Source organism: Heterodontus francisci, chromosome 27, assembly GCF_036365525.1.
Source record: "Heterodontus francisci isolate sHetFra1 chromosome 27, sHetFra1.hap1, whole genome shotgun sequence".
NCBI classification, from domain to species: Eukaryota; Metazoa; Chordata; class Chondrichthyes; order Heterodontiformes; family Heterodontidae; genus Heterodontus; species Heterodontus francisci.
This window is the reverse complement of record NC_090397.1, coordinates 53,404,885-53,427,323: the sequence shown is the minus strand read 5'-3', so window position 1 is coordinate 53,427,323 and position 22,439 is coordinate 53,404,885. Positions and strand designations below refer to the sequence as shown.

The following is a 22,439-nucleotide window of genomic DNA, read 5'->3' as shown; positions in this document are numbered from 1 at the left end:
TAAGCCAGGGAACTACAGGCTGGTGAGCCTTACATCAGTGGTGGGAAAGTTATTGGAAGGGATTCTGAGAGACAGGATTTATATGCATCTGGAAAGGCATAGTCTGATTAGGGATAGTCAGCATGGCTTTGTGCGTGGGAAATCATGTCTCACGAATTTGATTGAGTTTTTCGAGGAGGTGACCAAGAGGATTGACGAGGGCAGGGCGATGGACGTTGTCTACATGGACTTTAGCAAGGCATTTGACAAGGACCTGCATGGTAGGCTGGTCCAGAAGGTTCGAACACATGGGATCCAGGGTGAGCTAGCAAATTGGAGTCAAAATTGGCTTGGTGATAGGAGGCAGAGGGTGGTAGTGGAGGGTTGTTTTTCAGATTGGAGGCCGGTGACCAGAGGTGTACCGCAGGGATCGGGCCCTCTGTTGTTTGTCATATATATTAATGACTTGAATGTGAATGTAAGGGGCATGATTAGTAAGTTTGCAGATAACACCACAATTGGTGGTATAGTGGACAGTGAAGAAGGTTGTCTAAGTTTTCATACAACTATAAGAATTACAGTGCAGGAGGAGGCTTTTTGGCCTCTGGTGCTGGTGCTCTCCCTTGAACTCCCATTCCCCCAGATCCTTTTATATTCCTCCTATTGAAATATTTTCCCCTTTCCCTTTTAAATTAAGCTTTATTCTCTATCTCTATAGAAACATGTGGTGCAGGATCTCACAATCTAATAGCCCTCAATTCAAGAACCATTCTCCTCCCTTTCCTTTGTTTCTTCCAGTAAGAATCCTTGGTTTCCATTTCCTAGTTCCACATTTGTCCACCTTTGGAAATAATATTTCATGGTTTACCCACAGTAAGGTCCCTGGGTTTCACTCACCCCTTTCCTGGCTGCTCCTACTCACCATATTGCTGCTACTGTTCCTGGCATTGTAGGAAATACTGGCCCCACTCCCACCATGTTCTCCTCCTTTTGCCGCCTGACTTGAACTCCAATCTTCTGTCCAAGTGACCCCTTTTCTCCCCTGTTCCTCATTCCCCTTCTCTCCCTCGCTCTCCAAGCCTCCATTCTCACACCAATGGAAAGGGGAAGTGGTCTACTTCAAAGCCTCTTTTGTGCTGGTCCTTAGAAATACAATAAAAAATGATAATGATTGGATTTCAAATGGTCCTAAGCTACAATATGAAGGTTTAGGGAACTCTGTATAGTCCATAAAAATAATTAGAAGAGAGGCATTTGTTGAATGCAAAACCTTTCTGGCTCTGGAGCTTCAGGACCCAAATTATGATGAATATTAAATCCTCAGGTGAGAAGACACAACAATGTCAACAACTTATATTTATATTGTGCCTTTAACATAGTAAAGGCCCATCATAAGAGCGTTATCAAAACTAACGACACCAAGCCATGTCAGGAGATATTAAGGCCAAAAGCTTGGTCAAATAGGTAGGTTTTAAGAAGCTTCTTACAGGAGGAAGAAAAGGAAAAGATGCAGTGAGGTTTAAAGAGGGAATTCCAGAGCTTACAGCCTTGGCAACTGAAGGCCTCAATAGTGGAGTGATTAAAATTGTGAATACTCAAGAGGCCAGAATTGGAGGAGCACAGACATCTTGGAGAGTTGTATGGATGAAGGAGGCTACAGAAATAGGGAGGGATGACACTATGGAGGGATGTAAAAACAAGGATAAGAATTTTAAAATCGAGGTGTTGCTTAACTGGGAACCAATGTAGGTCAGCAAGCACAGGGGTGGTGGATGAATGGGATTTTGTGTGAATTAAGACACTGACAGCAGAGTTTTGGATGAGCTCAAGTTTATGGAGGGTAGAATGTTGGAAGATAGCCAGGAGTGCATTGGAATAGTCAAGTCTAGAGCTAACAAATGCACGAGTGAGAGTTTCAGCAGCAGATGAGCTGAGGCAGTCTTAGTGATGGCACGGATATGAGATCAGAAACTCATCTCGGAATCAAATATGGCACCAAGGTTGTGAATGGTCTGGTTCAACCTCAGGCAGTCACCAGGGAGAGGGATGGAGTTGGTGGCTAGGATTAAAGACAAATGCTTTGGCCTTCCCAATATTTATTTGGAGGACATTTCTGCTCATTTGGTACTGCATGTTTGACGAGCAGTCTGACAATCTGGAGAAAGTGGAGCTCGTGAGAGGTGGTTGAGGTAGAGCCGGGTGTCATCAGCGTACATGTGGAAACTGATGCTGTGTTTTCAGATGATGTCATTGAGCAGCAGCATTTAGATGAGAAATAGGAGGGGCCCGAGGATAGATTCTTGGGGGACAGCAGAGGTAATGGTGTGGGAGCAGAAAGGGAAGCTGTTGCAGGTGATTCTCGGGCTGCAGCTGGATAGATGAATGGAACCAGGCGAGTGCAGTCGCATGTAGCTGGATGAAATGGAAAGGTATTGGAGGAGGATGGTGTGATCAACCATGCCAAAAGCTGCAGACAAGTCGAGAAGGATGAGGACGGATATTTGTTACAGTCACAGGATGTCATTTGTGACTTTGATAAGAGCCGTTTTGGTACTGTGACAGGGGTAGAAACATGATTGGAGGGATACTAACATGGAGTTCAGGGAAAGATGGAAATGGATTTGGGAGGTGACAACACGTTCAAGGACTTTGGCGAGGAAAGGAAGGTTGGAGAGGAAAGGAAGGTCAGAGATGGGGCTGTAGTTTGCAAAGATGAAAGGGTCAAGGGGATTTTATTTTTAGGAGAGGGGTGATGATGGTATACTTGAAGGAGAGAGGTGAGTACCTGAGGAGAGAGAATCATTAAAAATATGAGCTAACATGTCAGCCAGGAAAGGAAGTTGGGTGATCTGCAGTTTTAGTGGGAATAGCAGGGAGCATGTGTGGGTCTCATGGACAAGAAGAGCTCAGAGAGGGTATGAGGGGGGATAGGAAAGAAAATTGAGAAAAATATGATTTCAGGTCTAGGACAGGTAGTACCTTTGAGGACTTGTGGTCTATGGGAAGGGATGAAAGCAGCAGAGGCAGCTAATTGAATGATTTCAATCTTAGTGACAAAGATGTCTATGTCCTCGCACTTGTTGTTTGGAGGTGAGGCTGGAGGAGTAGGGGGAAGGGTTTAGGAAGACAGTTTGCAGTAGAAAAAAAAAGCCGGGGTTGTCTTTGCATTCTAGGATGATCCTGGAATACTGAGCAATTTTGGCAGTCAAGAACAAGACCCAATAGTGCAGAATGTGGTCTAGCTAGGTCTGTAGCCAAGGCAGTATAATGCAAGATGTTAAATTAAGTTACTCACCAGTGAACACCATGAAAAACAACTACAGGGATTGTAGGTGCAGAGCCAGGAATGAGACTCAGCCCATTTAGAGGGGATAGACAAAAATTAAAGAAGCTCACACTGTACAGTAAGCCAGTGGGACAGGAGGAAGGAAATGGAAATTAGCGATGCAAGGAAGAACTTCTTCACTCAAACATTGAAAGATGTTTGAAAAATCTGCCAGGTGGGAGAATAGAGACATAAACACCAAGGTTACTCAAAATACCACAATGGGTACCAGAGGGACAGGGCTTCGATGGGAGTGTTAGGGTATTAGAAGGAAGGGCTTTGATGGGAATGTTAGTGTATGAAGAATGTAAGAACATCAGAAACAGGAGCAAGAGTAGGCCATACAGCGCTACGAGCCTGCTCCGCCATTCATTAAGATCAAGGCTGATCATCGACCTCATCCAACTTCCTGCACGATCTCCATATCCCTTGATTGCCTTAGTAACCAAAAATCTATTGATTTGTTTTGAATATACTCAATGACTGAGCATCCACAACTTTCTGGGATAGAGAATTCCATAGATTCACAACCATTTGAGTGAAGAAATTTCTCTTAATCTCTTTCCTAAACAGATGACCCTTTATTCTGAGAATGTGACCCCTAGTTCTAGACACCACAGCCAGGGGATACATCCTCCCAGCATCTAGCCTGTGAAATGGTGACCAACTCCAAGACAGCATGTGGATCTACCCTTGATGCAGCATCTGCTGGCTGATATCTCAGCTTCCACTGCAGCACTGGCAGAAGCCACCCAACATCTCAGTGCTGCAGTGGAAGCGCAGTGGAAGCTGAGACTGAGGTCATGAGAGCCATGCAAGCCCAGTTTGGTGCCATGCAGGCTCAGACTGCTGCCATCAAGAACACCCTGACGCAGATTCACACAGCCTGCTCCCAGGCTCGTCAGCTGGACATGCTAGCCATGTGTATGTATTAGTCCCTGTCCGTGTGGCGGAGCCTAGTCTCCAATCGTCTTGGCCATCCCTGCCATTGGACAAAGACCGTGCTCTGTTCGGACTGTGTGGTAGACGGTGTGCAATGGCCACCCCACGTTAAAAGAACCCATGCACAGGCATCTTAAACCCCCTCAAAATGAATCTTCGGGACCTGGAGTATCAGGATTGGACTATTCAGACATCTAAAGACCCACAACCCTGCAGTGGAAGAAAGTCATCCTCGGTCCCGAGGGACTGCCTAAGAAGAAGAAGAAGAGAAGAAGAAGAATGCTCAAAGGGCCATGCAGGTTTTCACAGCAGTCCAGCAATTGGTCCTCCAACAGATCAGTAGAATTGCTGAGGCAGCTGAATGCATGCTCAGTGGCAGTGATTCCATGGAGCATGAACTTGCTGTCCTCTCATTCATGCTCCCACCACTGCAACTCCACGAGTCCCCTTGCTGTTGTTTCTCAGCCAGCCAGACCAGACTGCTGCCACTCATGCCAAGATGGTGCAGTCCAAAGATGGGTCCACAAGGCACATAGCTGCTCGAGGATGTCCTACAAGGCCACCAACAGTCTTCCCCATTGTAAATCAGCAGCCATCCATGAGACTTGCTGCAGCCACTGGGGTAGCACAACATAGGAGCACTAGGCCAGGCAAAGGCACCACAAGACAGGCACAAAGGGAATGCACTAGGGTGAATATTTCAGTTTTGTGTGTGTTTTTGGAAGTGTTGTTGGATAAAGGCGTCACGGAATGGATTTTTGTTGGGGCTTTTATTTCAGGATTTTGCCCAAGAGGACGCAGTGATGATACACAGCACATGGATTGAAGGGGGCTGCATATTGTACCAACTGTCATGCAGGGATGGCATCTCAGGGGAGCCAGAGTGTGAGTATCCAGTTATGGACAGCCTCCATGGACAGCAAAGTGCCTCCTCCCTTTTTCCTCTTCCTCCTACTCCTCTTCCTTATCTTCCTTAGGTGGCCTCTCAATGCCTGGTGGCAAGGGCTCTGACCTCATGATAGCAAGGTTATAGAGGACTCAACAGACCTGATAGTTTGCTCCATGACACTTCTGGTGGCTGCATTGTGGGTACACTATCCTCTTGGGTCTGGTGGCAATGGGAGTCATTAGCCAGGTATAGAGTGGGTATCCCTTCTCACCCAGTTGCCAGCCTCTGATTCATTGTGGTGGACCAAAGATGGTGGGTATGCCTGACTGGCAAAGGATGAATTTGTTGTGGCTGCTGCCAGGAGAGCAGGCATTCACCAAGAGGATCTTCTGGGCCCAGCTGCACACCAATTGGACATTAATAGAGTGGTAACCCTGCTTGTTATGGAACATCGCCTGAATGACACATGGGGTCCATATGCACCAGCCTGGCAAATCCTTGTACTTCTTCCTTCTGCTTCTCTCTGGTCAGCGGGAAGTTGATGAAGTCCCCTCACTTTCTACACAGGGCCTTTGTCACTTTCCTGATGCAGTGACCAGTAGTGAATTGCGAGAAATTGCTAATGACACCTGCTCCCACCTGGAAGGATCCTCTGACAAAGAGATATAGGGTGATGATGACCTTCATGGCCACTGGCAGCACTGTCCTCGCTCTGCTGTGAGGTTGCAAATTGTGTTGTCGGCAGTGGCAGTTCACTGACCACCTCCCTGGTGAAGTGCAGGCACCTTAGACACTGCTCCTGGCTGAGATGAAGGTAGGAGAAGTGCTCCCTAAAGATCTTCTAGGTTGGGCCCTCTACCGGGATCCCTCTTCCTCCTCCCTCTGCACACGCTTCTCCTCTCTGGTGCTTTAAATCATGCTGCAACCCAAAAAGGACTGCAACCACAGCCCCAGTACTGAAGCATACTTTCTCTTGACAGGCCAACCAACTCCTCTGACCTCCTTATCAAGATCCAGCACCACTTTCTTGAAAATTCAAAAAGTTAGCAAAACTTCTCCAATAACACAGAATACAGTAATTCCACCAACTGCACCAGCCTGGCAAATCCTTGTACTCCTTCCTTCTGCTTCTCTCTGGTCAGCGGAAAGTTGATGAACAGCCAGAGGTTGTGGTACACATTGGTACGAACGACATAGGCAGAAAGAGTGACGAGGTCCTGCAGGGGGAGTTCAGGGAGTTAGGTAGAAAGTTAAAAGACAGGACCTCCAGGGTGTATTCTCGGGATTACTCCCTGTGCCACGTGCCAGTGAGGCTAGAAATAGGAAGATAGTGCAGCTAAACATGTGGCTGAACAGCTGGTGTAGGAGGGAGGGTTTCAGCCATCTGGATCATTGGGATCTCTTCCGGGACAGGTGGGACCTGTACAAGAAGGACGGGTTGCATCTAAGCTGGAGGGGCACAAATATCCTGGCTGCGAGGTTTGCTAGCGTCACTCGGCAGGGTTTAAACTAGTGTGGCAGGGGGGTAGGAACCAGAGCAGTAGGTCAGCAGGTGAAATAACTGAGGGGGAACTAGTAAATAAGGCCAGTAAGACTAAGAGGAAGAGCAGGCAGGGAGATGTTGCTGAGCACAGCGGGACTGGTGGTCTGAAGTGCATTTGTTTCAATGCGAGAAGTATAACAGGTAAGACAGATGAACCTAGAGCTTGGATTAGTACTTGGAACGATGATGTTGTTGCTATTACAGAGACTTGGTTGACGGAAGGACACTATTGACAGCTAAATGTTCCAGGATTTAGAAGCTTCAGACGGGATAGAAGGGGATGTAAAAGGGATGGGGGAGTTGCATTACTGGTTAAGGAGAATATCACAGCTGTACTGCGGGAGGACACCTCGGAGGGGTCATGCAGCGAGGCAATATAGGTAGAGCTCAGGAATAGGAAGGGTGCAGTCACGATGTTGGGGGTTTACTACAGGCCTCCCAACAGCCAGTGGGAGGTAGAGGAGCAGATATGTAGACAGGTTTTGGAAAGTTGGAAAAGCAACAAAGTTGTAGTGCTGGGTGATTTTAACTTCCCCTATATTGACTGGGACTCACTTAGTGCTAGGGGCTTGGATGCGGCAGAATTTGTAAGGAGCATCCAGGAGGGCTTCTTGAAACAATATGTAGATAGTCCAACTAGGGAAGGGGCCGTACTGGACCTGGTATTGGGGAATTAGCCCGGCCAGGTGGTCGAAGACTCAGGAGGGGAGCATTTCGGGATCAGTGACCATAATTCCGTAAGTTATAAGGTACTTGTGGATAAGGATAAGAGTAGTCCTTGAGTGAACGTGCTATATTGGGGGAAGGCTTATTATAACAATATTAGGCAGGAACTGAAGAATTTAGATTGGGGGCGGCTGTTTGAGGGTAAATCAGCATCTGACAGGTGGGAGTCTTTCAAATGTCAGTTGATTAGAATCCAGGACCGGCATGTTCCTGTGAGGATGAAGGATACGTCTGGCAAGTTTCGGGAACCTTGGATAACGAGGGATATTGTGAGCCTATTCAAAAAGAAAAAGGAAGCATTCGTAAAGACTAGAAGGCTGGGAACAGACGAAGCCCTTGAGGAATATAAAGAAAGTAGGAAGGAACTTAAGCAAGGAGTCAGGAGGGCTTAAAGGGGTCATGAAAAGTCATTGGCAAACAGGATTAAGGAGAATCCCAAGGCTTTTTATACATATATAAAGAGCAAGAGGGTAGTCAGGGAAAGGGTTGGCCCAGTCAAGGACAGAGGAGGGAATCTATGCGTGGAGCCAGAGGGAATGGGCGAGGTACGAAATGAGTACTTTGCATCAGTATTCACCAAAGAGAAGGACTTGGTGGATGATGAGTCTAGGGAAGGGAGTGTAGATAGTCTGGGTCATGTTGTTATCAAAAAGGAGGAGGTGTTGGGCATCTTGCAAAGCATTAAGGTAGATAAATCCCCAGGGCCTGATGGGATCTACCCCAGAATACTGAGGAAGGCAAGGAAGGAAATTGCTGGGACCTTGACAGAAATTTTTGTATCCTCATTTGCTACAGGTGAGGTCCCAGAGGACTGGAGAATAGCCAATGTTGTTCCTTTGTTTAAGAAGGGTAGCAAGGATAATCCAGGAAATTATAGGCCGGTGAGCCTTACGTCAGTGGTAGGGAAATTATTAGAGAGGATTCTTCGGGACAGGATTTACTTCCATTTGGAAACAAATGAACTTATTAGTGAGAGGCAGCATGGTTTTGTGAAGGGGAGGTCGCGTCTCACTAACTTGATTGAGCTTTTTGAGGAAGTGGCGAAGGTGATTGATGAAGGAAGGGCAGTGGATGTTGTCTACATGGACTTCAGTAAAGCCTTTGACAAGGTCCCTCATGGCAGACTGATACAAAAGGTGAAGTCACACAGGATCAGAGGTGAGCTGGCAAGATGGATACAGAACTGGCTCGGTCATAGAAGACAGAGGGTTGCAGTGGAAGGGTGCTTTTCTGAATGGAGGGATGTGACTAGTGGTGTTCCGCAGGGATCAGTGCTGGGACCTTTGCTGTTTGTAGTATACATAAATGATTTGGAGGAAAATGTAGCTGGTCTGATTAGTAAGTTTGCGGACGACACAAAGGTTGGTGGAGTTGCGGATAGTGATGAGGATTGTCAGAAGATACAGCAGGATATAGATCAGTTGGAGACTTGGGCGGAGAAATGGCAGATGGAGTTTAATCCAGACAAATGTGAGGTAATGCATTTTGGAAGATCTAATACAGGTGGGAAGTATACAGTAAATGGCAGAACCCTTAGGAGTATTGACAGGCAGAGAGATCTGGGCGTACAGGTCCACAGGTCACTGAAAGTGGCAACGCAGGTGGATAAGGTAGTCAAGAAGGCATACAGCATGCATGCCTTCATCGGTCGGGGCATAGAGTATAAAAATTGGCAAGTCATGCTGCAGCTGTACAGAACCTTAATTAGGCCACACTTAGAATATTGCGTGCAATTCTGGTCGCCACACTACCAGAAGGATGTGGAGGCTTTGAAGAGGGTACAGAAGAGGTTTACCAGGATGCTGCCTGGTCTGGAGGGTATTAACTATGAGGAGAGGTTGGATAAACTCGGATTGCTTTCACTGGAACAACTGAGGTGGAGGGGCGACATGATGGAGGTTTACAAAGTTATGAGTGGCATGGACAGAGTGGACATTCAGAAACTTTTTCCCAGGGTGCAAGAGTCACTTACTAGGGGACATAAATTTAAGGTGCGAGGGGCAAAGTTTAGAGGGAATGTGCGAGGCAAGTTCTTTACACAGAGGGTGGTGAGTGCCTGGAACTTGCTGCCGGGGGAGGTAGTGGAAGCAGGTACCATAGAGACGTTTAACAGGCATCTTGACAAATACATGAATAGGATGGGAATAGAGGGATACGGTCCCCGGAAGTGCAGAAGGTTTTAGTTTCGGCAGGCATCAAGATTGGCGCAGGCTTGGAGGGCCGAATGGCCTGTTCCTGTGCTGTACTGTTCTTTGTTCTTTGCTCTTTGTTCTTTGGCGGGGGGTGGGGGAGGTATCCCTCGAGCAGCTGAATGCATGTTCAGCTGGGAGCAATTAACTGGACCGATGCAGTCCGAAATGGCAGTTCATATGCAAATCAGCGTTAGAGGCTGTTTGATGCCACAATCCACTCTTTGCATGTTCCAGCTCATGCATGGCAATGCCGTCAGTCAGGGCATGTACGCAGGCCGTGCCGGAAATGGCTGGAAGCTTTCCAGCCGCCATTCTTTGAGTTCCAATTTTTTGAAGCACTAACAACAGTGGCCCTTTACTCTTCTACTCTAATCCCTTTGTAATAAAGGCTAACATACTGTTTGCTTTCTGAATTGCTTGCTGTACCTGCATGTTAACTTTCTGTGATTCATGTACAAGTATATCCAGGTCCGTCTGAATACCAACATTTCCCCAGTTTCTCACTATTTAAAATTATTCTGCTTTTCTACTTTTCCTACCAAAGTGGATAACTTCACATTTCTCCACATTATATATTCCATCTGCCACGTGCTTTCTTAAACACTTAACCTGTCTAAATCCTTTTGTAGCCTCCTTGTGTCCTCCTCACGGTTTACTTTCCCAACTAGCTTTTTATCATCAGCAAATTTGGATACAGTACAAGCAGTTTCCTCATCTAAGTCATTAATGTATATTGTAAAGAGCTGAGGCCCCAGCACTGATCCCTGCAGCATCCCACTTGTAACAGCCTGCCAACCTGTAAATCACTTGTTTATTCCTACTGTCTGTTTTCTGTACTTGAATCAATCCACTATCCATGCTAATTTATTACCCTCAATTCCATGAGTCCTAATTTTGTGCAATAATCTCTTGTGTGGTACCTTATTGAATGCTTTTTGAAAATCCAAATATAATACATCCACTGGTTCCCCCTTATCCACCCTGCTAGTTGCATTCTCTAAGAATTCTAACAGATTTGTCAAACACAATTTCCCTTTCAAAGACCTTGTTAACTCTGCCCAATCAGATTATGATTTTCTAAGTGCCCTGTTATTACGTCCCTAATAATAGATTCTAGCATTTTCCATGCTACCGATTAGAGGGAGGGACTTCAATTGGATTGTTTGGGATATTGGAGGGACATGGCTCGATGGAACTGTTAGGGTACTGGAAAGGTTTTGATGGGAAAGTTAGTATACTAAAAGGATGGACATTCGTAGGGTGTTTAGCCAACTTTTTTCTATAGCTTGACATATATTCTTTTGCATCAGAATCAACATTGAGACACACATGGTGTTGGAAGGAGTGAATTGTTCCCATTTACCTTCTATGAATAAGTACAGAAACTGATGCCTTGGCACCGTGAGTGGTAAAGTATGACACAGGAGTAATCATTCATTTTCACCCAGTTTGTACACTAGACAAGGGGGTTTCACTGTTACCACTGGGCTTCACCTGATTCCAAGCTCATACTGGCTGAAACCTAATGCTTTTTGACTCACAGCCAGTCAGTTGTAAAAACACACAATACAATTCATGGCAGTGCCATAACCACAAGAAACATACAGAAGGCCCAAGACCACCACCTCCACAGGGCAACCAGAGCCAGGCATTAAATGCCAGCCTTGCCAGTGATGTTCAACTCCTGACTTCAAATAAATGTGCAGGACATGACACTTAGACACACATGAGCCACACTGTACCAGATGGGAGTGAATTGTTCTTTTTTACCCCCCGCCCCGCCCGCCCCCCCCCCCTCCCCCCCGTGTACTGTACATGTACAGGAGCTGATACACACAAGGGCGTACAGTACTGCATGCAGTGAACTGCCAGTTGGTTGAATTATAAATCAGAAAGTACATTGTATTAATAAATGAAAGTTATCTTACCAAGCTCCTCGAGTTCAGCAGTCATGGATTTGGAACGAAGAGTCAGTGTGGTACTTGGCGCTCTCTTCGGGGGTGGTGGGGCTGAAATAAAAAGAGATGAGAGGTTTGACTTTCTGCCCAGGACCTTCCTAGCACCCCCGATGTGCAGGTGCCATTTTTTCTCCACTGCCTGAATCTCGTCGTAATCATGACAGGAATCACCACACTGCTGGAGGATCTTGTTCAAACTGCGCGTGGAAGCAAACTTCTTCATACTATCCCTCGTGGAGGAAGCTCGGCCTAGCGGGTTCTGGGATGTAAAGCGCACCACATAAATTCTCCACTGGGTGCTGCCTGCATGATTCCTAAAGAGTACTAATTCATCCCCAGAATGTGGCAGTGTCAGTCTGGGCTCTGAGCTAGAGAGCAGTAAAATTATTTTTAAGCCACCCTTCACCTCACACACCGACAGATTTCGCGAAAATAATTTTTTTCTTTTGATGTTTCTCCCCTTAAAACATCCAACTCAGCAGCGTGAAGGAATTCAGTCCGCTGTCACAGTTTCAGGTGTGCCGAGATTTTTCCAGGCTCTGGCTTGCATACGAACAATACAGCATTCAAATGTTCAACAGGGAATACCATGGAAACAAGGCCAGCAGGCAACCCCTTCCTCCTCCTCCTCCTCCCACCTTCCCTCGCTGTACAGTCGTGCTTCAGACACCCTGTGACAAGTACGAAGTGTACATGCAAGTTCTCCAGTCAGGGTAATGCCATATCCAAATGTAAATAAGTTCTTTTTAAAATATATAAATAAAAAGAAATAAGCTTTGAACAAAGCAGCAAAGATTAAAACAGCAGGAGTGTGAGATGTGGATCTGGCCTGTGTTAGAACTCAGGTTGTTGCCTGTGAGGGGCACTCAGAACATCCCTGAAAGCTGGGTTTGAGAACGACGGCATCAGCATACAGAAAAATGATTCCAGCTCTGAAATGGTGTGTGAACTGCTTCTTTCCGAACAGTCACCCAACTGTCGCTTCAACACAAACAGCTTATCAACATTCCTTCTGTGAGGTAAGTAGGCAGGCTGATAGAGCTTCAAAGGTTAGGTTTAACGCTGTCAACTGCATGGGCAGCATACAGCACCTTGTATGCCTTCTGACCCTTGCCCCCTCTTCCTTCTAACCTCCTCTTTCTCTCTGGCTGCTCCTCCTTTCCACCTCGTGCTCATGTGTTCTCTCCCACCTCCTCGTTCTCTCTTCCTTTTCTTTCCCCTTCTTTATTTCCCCTGCCTTCTTCCACCCCTCAGTCTCTGTGATGTCATTTTAGTAAAGTGCAATCTTATTGCTTTGAAATGAGGCAGAGCTTAAGCACAAAGTTCAACCCTTGTTAAAAATTAACTCGGCTCACAACGAATAAAGACCTCATTGTTACTGTGCTGGAAATTCAGAACTGAGCAATCATGGAGATAACAAGGTGCTGTAAGTATAGTGGGTTTATACACACGTACACTCGCACACGTCCACATACGTATGACATATATATAAAGACATATATATATTTACACAAATATATACATACATGCATATATTCACACATACATGTATATATAATGAAATATATTGGAATTATGTCATGTGCTTTATTTATACTGAGTCAGTGAGATTACAGTTGTGAGCGGTTTTAGTTTTGAGAAATTTCTGATCAGATTGGTATCAACGGGCATCAGCTTGGCTCAATTGGCAGCATTCTCCACTCTGAGTCAAAAGGTTGTGGGTTCAAACCCTGCTCCAGGACCCGAGCACAATCTCGACTGACACTCCAGTGCAGTACTAAGGGAGTGTTGCTTTATGGAAAGTGCTTTCCATCAGATTAGACAATAAATCTGAGGTCTTATCTGCTTGATGGGGCAGTGTGCAGTGATTTACATGTTGTATTTAACCCATGCTGTACCTACCCTGGGAGTGCCTGGTGGGACAGTGTAGAGTGAGTTTTACTCTTTATGCAACCTGTGCTTTCTTGACCCTGGGTGCCTGAAACTTACCTTCCCGGGCACAATGATGGTACTGTGTGTTAGACTTCACCTCATCTGTAAGTGAAGACATCACTATTCACAACCTTGGCTACCATCATTCTCCTCTATTCAATACAGCACTGCATCATGAGATAGGAGCATTCCTTTTCGTCCAGTATACTGTTCTTGAGTGGAATAGATGATCAGTGTGAGCAGAGCCCTGTACTATTTTGATACCACCACAAAGAAACCACCATCATTATCACCTAAATTATGGGGTGTGGGGAAATATTATTTGTCTATTTGACAAGTCATGAGAGGCCATCAATTGAAAATTCTGATTCAGAGAGTGAGGAGAGAACTTAGGAGAAATTTCTTTACTAGATTGGGATCTGTTTCCAGGCTTCAGCAGGAAATTAATTGAAAATATTTCTTTTTGGCACAACACATCATGGAGAGAATCCTTTACAACCACAGAAATTTACAGCACAGATTGAGGCCATTAGGCCCATTTGTGTTGGTTCTTGGTTACAGCAATTCAGAATTAATGCCCCTGCCTCCCAGCGCTGTGTCTGCCACTGTGGTAGATATTTATCTAATTTTCCCAGAAAATAAATAATGGTCTCTGCCTCAAGCACACCCCATGGAAAAGCACTCCATACTCAAAGAACTCTCTCCATAATGAAAGAAAGCAACAAAGAACTTGCATTTATTTAGTGCCTTTCACAACGTCAGGACGATTCAAAATTAACTACTTTTGAAGTTTAGTCACTCTTGTAATGCAGCTCATTTGTGTACAGCAAGCTCCCACAAACAGCAATGAGATAAATTACCAGATAGCCTGTCTTGGTGGTGTTGGTTGAGGGATAAATATTGACCAGAACACCAAGGAAGAGCTCCCCTGTTCCTCTTCGAATAGCGCCATGGAATCTTTCACATCAACCTGAGAGAGAGCTGACAGAGCCTCGGATTAATGTCTCATTCAAAGGACGGCATCTTTGACAGTGCAGCACTCCCTTAGTCTTGCACTGAAGTGTCAGCCTGGATCATGTAATCAAGTCTCTGAAGTAGGGATTGGCCCACAACCTTCTGAGTGAGAGGCGTGGTTGCTACCGACTAAACCAGGACTGAAGTTTTTCCTTAGAATTTTAAATTGTTGATTCCTTGTCACTAACTCTTCAAGCAGAGGAAATAGTCTTTCCCTATTCAGTCTATCAAAACTCATTATCATGTGAAAAAACACTGTTAAATTTCCTCTTAGCCTTGTAAATCATGGGTGATCTACTTCACCAGAGGATCCTCCATGCATTATGACCACAGGATCTACCATGCATTATGCCAAAAATTTACCCCAAATACATTATTGCCCTGGAAATGTGAGAACTATTGGAAATCCAGTCTGACATTACTTGATGAAAGGTCATAGACCTGAATCGTTAACTCTGTTTCTCTCTTCACAGATGCTGCCAGACTTGCTGAGTATTTCCAGCACCTTCTGTTTTTATTTCAGATTTCTAGCATCCACAGTTTTTGCTTTTATTATATATTACTTGGTGATTGACTCTCAATTGATCTTTACTCAGCAGGTGGTTAGAACGTAGAACTCGCTATAACATGGAGTAGTTGAGGCAAATAGCATAGATACATTTAAGGGGAAGCGAGATAAGTCCATGAGGGGAAAAGTAACAGAAGGATATCTTGATAAAATTATATACAGCATACACCACAGAAACAGACCAATCAGCCCACCAGTCCATGCCGATGTTTATGCTTCACTCGGGCTTCCTCCCATCCTTCCTAATCTAATTCTACTAGCATAACCCTCTACTCCCTTCTCCCTCATATGTTTATCTAGCTTCCCCCGAAATGCATCTATGTAGTCATCTAAGTTACTCCCTCTTGTAGCAAGTTCCACATTCTCGCCACTCTTCAGGTAAAGAGATTTTTTCTGAACTCCCCATTTGATTTCTTGGTTTTCTTAATTCGTTCATGGGATGTGAGCATCGCTGGCAATGTCAGCATTTATTGCCTACCCCTGATTGCCCTTGAGAAGGTGGTGGTGTGGCTCCTTCTTGAACTGCTGCAGTCCTTGTGGTGTAGGTATACCCACAGTGCTGATCATAGATGTTCTAAAGGGTCTAACAGTGAGATATTATCCATCATCACAGATGACAGGTAACGTCCTTTGTGTCCTATGCATTCTCCTGTAAGCAGTTTATCAACATGTGGATTAATTGTTGGGTTACACTAACCCAAATATGTCTGAGAATAATAGCACAGGTTTCAGTTAATCAGAGACTCAGTCACTTTACAGGAAATGTCATCAAGTTATTTATACAAAAACAGTATTAGGAACTGAAACAGGTGTGTTTTTTCCAGACAGCTCCATCTCAAATGATAGTGGTTGAGTGTCACAGGTGCTGGTATGGAGGCAGGTTGCTAGTTTATGACCTAGACTGCAGTTAGTGCATGACCAGGGATAACATTTATACAAAGGAGACTGAGTTAATTAGGTAGGGCATATGCAAGCACAAGTAGGCAGGCGGGTGCTAACTCATGTACATGATCATTGACATGCAGTTCCTCTCTGAAAAATAAGGGGGAGATTTTACGATTCAGCTGTCCCCATTTCAATGGGCAGAAGTTACAGACTGAGGGTGTATTGAAATAGATAAATGAGCAGATAATCTTTTTTTATTGATGTGAGTTGAGGGAGAAAAGAAAGACTTACATTTATATAATGCCTTTCAGGACATCCTAAAGCAATTTACAGTCAAGACACTTTCGTAATAATGTAGGAAATGCAACAGCCAATTTGCCCACAGCAATCTCCCACAAACAGCAATGAGATAAAGATCAGATCATCTATTTTAGGAGTTGGTTGAGGTTGATGAGGAAATAGAATTACATAGAAATTTCAGCATAGAAACAAATCACTCAGCCCAACTGATCCATGCCAGTGTTTATGATCCACAAAGGTCTCCTCCCACTCTATTTCATCCAACCCCATCATCAAACTTCTTTTCTCCCTCATGTACTTACATAACTTCACATCAAATGCATCTAATGTCCACTATGGAAACTGCCCTGATCTTCGAACAGTGTTGTGCAGACAGGGCCTCTGTTTAACATCTCATCCAATGACAGCACCCCCGACAGTGCAGTCATCTCCTTCAGACTCAGTAGCGAAAGTGCTACCCACTGAGCCAAGGTTGAGAACTTAGGCTCAAGATGATAACAGTGTTTGAGCAGGTAAATAATGACAAATTATTTCTATATATTCAGCAAATTGTTAATGGAGGCAGAAACTCAAGGTTAGTACTGGAAGCATAAAGGAAGTAGGGAGAAAAGGAATGTTTCGCACAATGGGTTAGAGTTTGCCTGTCTGTGTGGATATATCGGGTAACGACAGGATTGGGCTCAGCTGTGATGTCCCTTATGTCTCAGGTCACCAACACTCCTACTGGGCTTGGGTGAAGAATAGTCTCTTTAAAGCATACGTACTGACACAGGGACAACAGAAGGAGTTACCGTGGTTCCAGAGTTGATGTTGACCTTGTGCAGCTTCCTCTTGTCCCACACTCCTCCTTCCACAATGGTCTTTCTCACCACTGGCATTGTTTAGATTGGTTATCAAAAGGTACCAGTGACTGGATACCATGGCGAGGGGGCTGTTTATTCAACACCATGGTACTGACTGTGCTAGATGCACAGCGTATAAATATTTTGGAGATTTGACAGGGATTTTGCTAATTTATTAGGGGCAAAAATGAAAGAGAAAAGCCATAAAATACAGTAATACGTTTTTCTTGTGCTATACTCTGAAATTTATTGTACAATCAAGCACTTTTAAATTGAAAATATATCAATATTAAAAATCATATGTCTGTGCACACTTCCTGCTGACATTTTCTACTGTGTAATCTCCTATATCCACATTTATAATGGGAACTGCATACGTAAATGTCATGATGTAATTTCACAATCTTGCCAGTGGAGGTATGTAGTGCCACCATTAGTGGCAGCTTGTATTTACAGTGTAACAAGTTTACACAGACAATTTCCATTAACAATGTGGACAAAGGAATCTGCATAATATAAAGACAGAATATTTGACTTGAAAGTGGGAACTGAATTACCTTTGCATGCCCTGATATAATTATTCCCCACTCTCTCTCCGGCTTCCCCTAAGGACTACACTTGCCTTGATTCCCTCTCTTCAATACCATAGGCGATCGACTAGCATTTAATACTTGTCCAGATGTTGCTTTGGCCCAGTTGGCAGCACTCTCACGGTGGGAGCTAGAAGGCTATGGATTGAATTCCTATTGCAGGACTTCAGTGTATAAATTAATACTGCAAGTCTGTAACCATGGGAGTGCTGCTATCAGGGTGAGATAGTAAACCCAGTACACATCTGGTTGGTCCAGTGGACAATAATGATCTACCCCAAGAGTAGCAGAGTTTTCCTGGAGGGTTGGCCAACAATTGGCCAAAAGTAGATTAATCAGTTATTGAACTACCTGGGGAATCCTACACAACAGTCATAGGAACATAGGAACAGGAGTAAGTCATTCTGCCTCTAGAGCTAGTTCTACCATTAAATTAGATCATGGCTGATATATTTGTCTTAGGATTGTGCAACAAAGGTTCACTAGATTATTCTTGGGATGAGAGAGCTGTCCTATGAAATGATATTGAGTAGAATGGGCCTAACTTCTCTGGAGTTCAGAAGAATTAAAGGTAATCGCATTGAAACATATGAAGGTCTTTGAGGCCTTGACAGGTTAGATGCTGAAGGGCTGTTTCCTCTGACTGGACAGTTTAGACTTAGGGATCATAGTCTTCGGTTGGCCATTTAGGACTGAGATGAGGAGAAATTTCTTCATCCAGAGGGTGATGAATCTTTGAAATTCTCTACCCCAGAGGGTTGTTCATGGTCAGTCGCTAAGTATATTCAAGACTGAGGTCGATGGATTTTTGGACACTAAGGAAATCAAGGGATATGAGGAAAGTGGAGTTGAGGTAAAAGTTCGGCCATGATCGCTCAAGGGACTATATGGCCCTACACCTGCTCCTATTTCTTATGTTCTTATGGTTGATCTGTGGCTCAACTCCAGTATCCACAGTCTTTGGGGGGGTGGGAGGAGGGAGCTGGTCTTGCGGTGATCGGGGTGGATGGGGTGATGGTGCAGTTGAATTCCAGATTTTCACTACCCTTTGTGTGAAAAAGTACTTCCTGATTTCACTCTTGAATGGCCTGGTTCTAAGTAGCTGTATTGTGTGCAGTGTTTTGAGAAGTTTCTGAGCATGTGCTATAAATGAAAGTTTATTAATATTAACCGAAACATTTAAATCAATTTAGAAGTTGACAGCTGATATTTCAGATTAAGTTCATATTCACTGTGGATCTCAGTGAGCTAATTTCCGGATGTTCCTGACCAACAGACTGCCCAACAGGGAATAACATTTAACTTGAGACATAACCTGAGGCTGAGCAGACTTCAGAAAATTAGACAGACTGGTGAAATGGGTGGATACACGGCAGACACATAAAATTTAATGCAGAGGAGTGTGAAGTGACGATTTTTGGAAGGAAGACTGAGGAGAGGCAATATAAACTAAATGGTACAATTTTAAAGCAGATGCAGGAACAGAGAGACCGGGGGCCTTCAGATACACAAATCTTCAATCATGGCAGGATAAGTTGATAAAGCTTTAAAAAAAACATTTGGGATCCTTGGTTTTATAAATAGATGCACAGAATACAAAAAGCAAAGAAGTTATGCTAAACCTTTATAAATCACTGGTTAGGTCACAGTGTTGTGTCCAACATTTTAGGAAGGATGTCAAGGCCTTGGAGAGAGTGCAGAAGAAATTTACTACATTGGTACCAGTGATGAGGGACTTCAGTTATAGGGAGAGACTGGAAACCCTGGGATTCTCCTTAGAGCAGAGAAGATTAAAAGAAAATTTAAGAGAGGTATTCAAAATTATGAGAGCTTTCATAGAAACATAGAAAATAGCAGGAGTAAGCCATTCAGCCCTTCGAGCCTGCTCCGCCATTCATTATGATAATGGCTGACCATCCAACTCAGTAACCTGTTCCCGCTTTCGCCCCACATCCTTTGATCCCTTTAAACCCAAGAGCTATATCTAACTCCTTCTTGAAAACATACAAAGTTTTGGCCTCAACTGCTTTCTGTGCCAGCGAATTCCACAGGCTCACCACACTCTGGGTGCAGTAATTTCTCCTCAACTCAGTCCTGAAAGGTTTACCCCGTATCCTGAGACTATGACCCCTGGTTCTGGACTCCCCCACCATCGGGAACATCCTTCCTGCATCTATCCTGCCAAGTCCTGTTCGAATTTTATAGGTTTCTATCAGATTCCCCCCTCACTTTTGAATTCCAGCGAATATAATCCGAACCAACTCACTCTCTCCTCATATGTCAGTCCTGCCATCCCAGGAATCAGTCTGGTAAACCTTTGCTGCACTACCTCTATAGCAAGAACATCCTTCCTCAGATAAGGAGACCAAAACGGCACACAATCTTCCAGGTGTGGCCTCACCAAGGCCCTGTATAATTGCAGCAAGACATCCCTGCTCCTGTACTCGAATTGTCTCGCTATGAAGGCCAACATACCATTTGTCTTTTTTACCGCCTGTTGCACCTGCATGCTTACCTTCAGCAACTAGTGTATGAGAACACCCAGGTCTTGTTGCATATTCCCCTCTCTCAGTTTATAGCCGTTCAGGTAATAATCTACCTTCCTGTTTTTGCTACCAAAGTGGATAACCTCACATTTATCCACATTATACTGCATCTGCCATGCATTTTCCCACTCACTCAACTTGTACAAATCACCCTGAAGCCTCTCTGCATCCTCCTCACAACTCACGCTCCCACCCAATTTTGTGTCATCTGCAAATTTGGAGCTATTACATTTAGTTCCCTCGTCTAAATCATTAATATATATTGTGAATAGCTGGGGTCCTAGCATCGATCCCTGCGGTACCCCACTAGTCCCTGCCTGCCATTCGGAAAAAGACCCGTTTATTCCTACTCTGTTTCCTGTTTGCCAACCAATTTTCTATCCATCGCAATGCACTACCCCCAATCTCATATGCTTTAAAATTACACGCTAATCTCTTATGCGGGACTTTGTCTTAAGTCTTCTGTAAGTCCAAATAAACCACATCCACTGGCTGTCCCTCATCAACTCTACTAGTTACATCCTCAAAGAATTCTAGTAGATTTGCATGATTTCCCTTTCGTGAATCCTTGCTGACTCTGTACGATAGCATAAGTAGGGAGAAACTGTTTTCACTGGCAGAGTGTCAGTAAACAGAGGACAAGGATTTAAGGTAATTGCTGAAAGAACCAGGGGGGAGATGAGGAGAACTTTATCTGTTTTATGCAGCGAGTTGTTAGATCTGGAATGCACTATCTGAAAGAGTGGTCGAAACAGATTCAACAGTAGCCTTCAAAAGGGAATTAGATTAATACTTGAAAAGGAAACATTTTCAGGACTATGGGGAAAGAGCAAGGGAGTGGGAATAATTGAATAGCTCTTTCATAGGCACAATGGGCCATATCGCTTCCTTTATGCTGGAAAATTCCATGATTCGTTGTGGTAAGTGTAGCATGCTTGGGAGAAATAGGCAAATTTGGAGTAACAGTTGCAAAACTCTCCACCACTGAGGGGTTTCCTCCCCTCATGTCTGGTTCTGTTGTAGCCTAATTGGTAGACATTGATGGCTGTGATTAGTTAACAACACCATTGTTGTAGTATCCTGCAACAACCAGGATGGCAGAAGGTGAACCAGATGGACAGTGGTCTTTTGTCATCCAGCAATTTCCATGTTCCTGTGCTTTCAATTAAATCCATGGATCAGAGAGGTTACCCCATCAGTTAGTGCAGCTACCCAGAGAATGGAAAATATGATTCATTTAATAACTCATTGAAATGTATAAAATTGTTAAAGGGCTTGACAGGGTAAATGCTGGGAGGATATTTCCCCTGGCTGGGGAGTCTAGAACTAGAGGTCACAGTCTCAGAATAAGGCGGTGGCCAGTTAGGAATGAGATGAGGAGAAATAACCTTTGGAATTCTGTACTTCAGAGGGCTGTGGATGCTCAGTTGTTAAGTATATTTAAGTTAGAGATCGACAGATCTTTGGATACTAAGGGAATCAAGGGATATGGGGATAGTGGGGGGTGGGGTTGTGGTAGAAGATTGGCCATGCTCTTATTGAATAGTGAAGCAGGATCGAGGGGCCAATTGGCCTATTCCTGCACCTAATTCTTACATTCTTATAGTCACTACCAGTACGTGAGTAGGTGAGGCCTGCCTGTTGGCAGCGCTACTCAGTCTCGTTGTCCCAGGACAGGGAACGCAGAACAAAAAATTGAAAAAGAAAAGAGAAAAAGAGTGATTCGATAAGATGCTTGAACAGTAAAGAGAATAAAGACAGTTCGTACTTGAATGGTTAATTGGAACCATTGGTTGCCAGGGGAACTTTCAATGGAAAAGTGCTGCATGAGCCATTAACCTGCTGGAGGGCTATAATTCCATTTTGTTTATGATTATTCTTAAAGACCCTCTTAGATTGCACTTGCTCCTAATAGGGGCAATGTGTGTCCCCAAAACCTACTAGAAATTAAAGGCGATCTTTGTCGGACTTCAGTTCTCACGGTCTGTTAATCCCAGTTGTTTCTTTCTCTTCCAGGATCTACTCTTCTTCCCTTTTGGTGGCTTTCAGTCCCTCGGCTTTCAAGGTGCCATACAAGGGCATTCATGCCCTTGGCTCCACAATCAGGTGCACATTCCCTTGATGTTATGTATTACAAGCAGGTGACGTGTTTAACCAATACGATATATGTGCTGTCTGGGTTGGATGGAGCTGGAATGTGTGCGAGCT

The 22,439-nt window shown here is 44.4% G+C and overlaps 1 protein-coding gene across 15 annotated transcripts in view; it reads right to left on the bottom strand.

The window, feature by feature from the left end:
* shank3a (SH3 and multiple ankyrin repeat domains 3a) overlaps nt 1-22,439 on the bottom strand; it is a 1,286,992-nt gene that overhangs the window by 195,781 nt on the left and 1,068,772 nt on the right. For all 15 annotated transcript variants that reach the window (XR_010977672.1, XR_010977671.1, XR_010977670.1 and 12 more), the window contains one exon: nt 11,525-11,605. Coding sequence is in view for 12 of the 15 variants with exons in the window: in XM_068059355.1 (XP_067915456.1) it covers nt 11,525-11,605 (81 nt within the window). In the remaining 3 variants the exon portion in view is untranslated. The remainder of the gene's footprint in view (nt 1-11,524; nt 11,606-22,439) is intronic.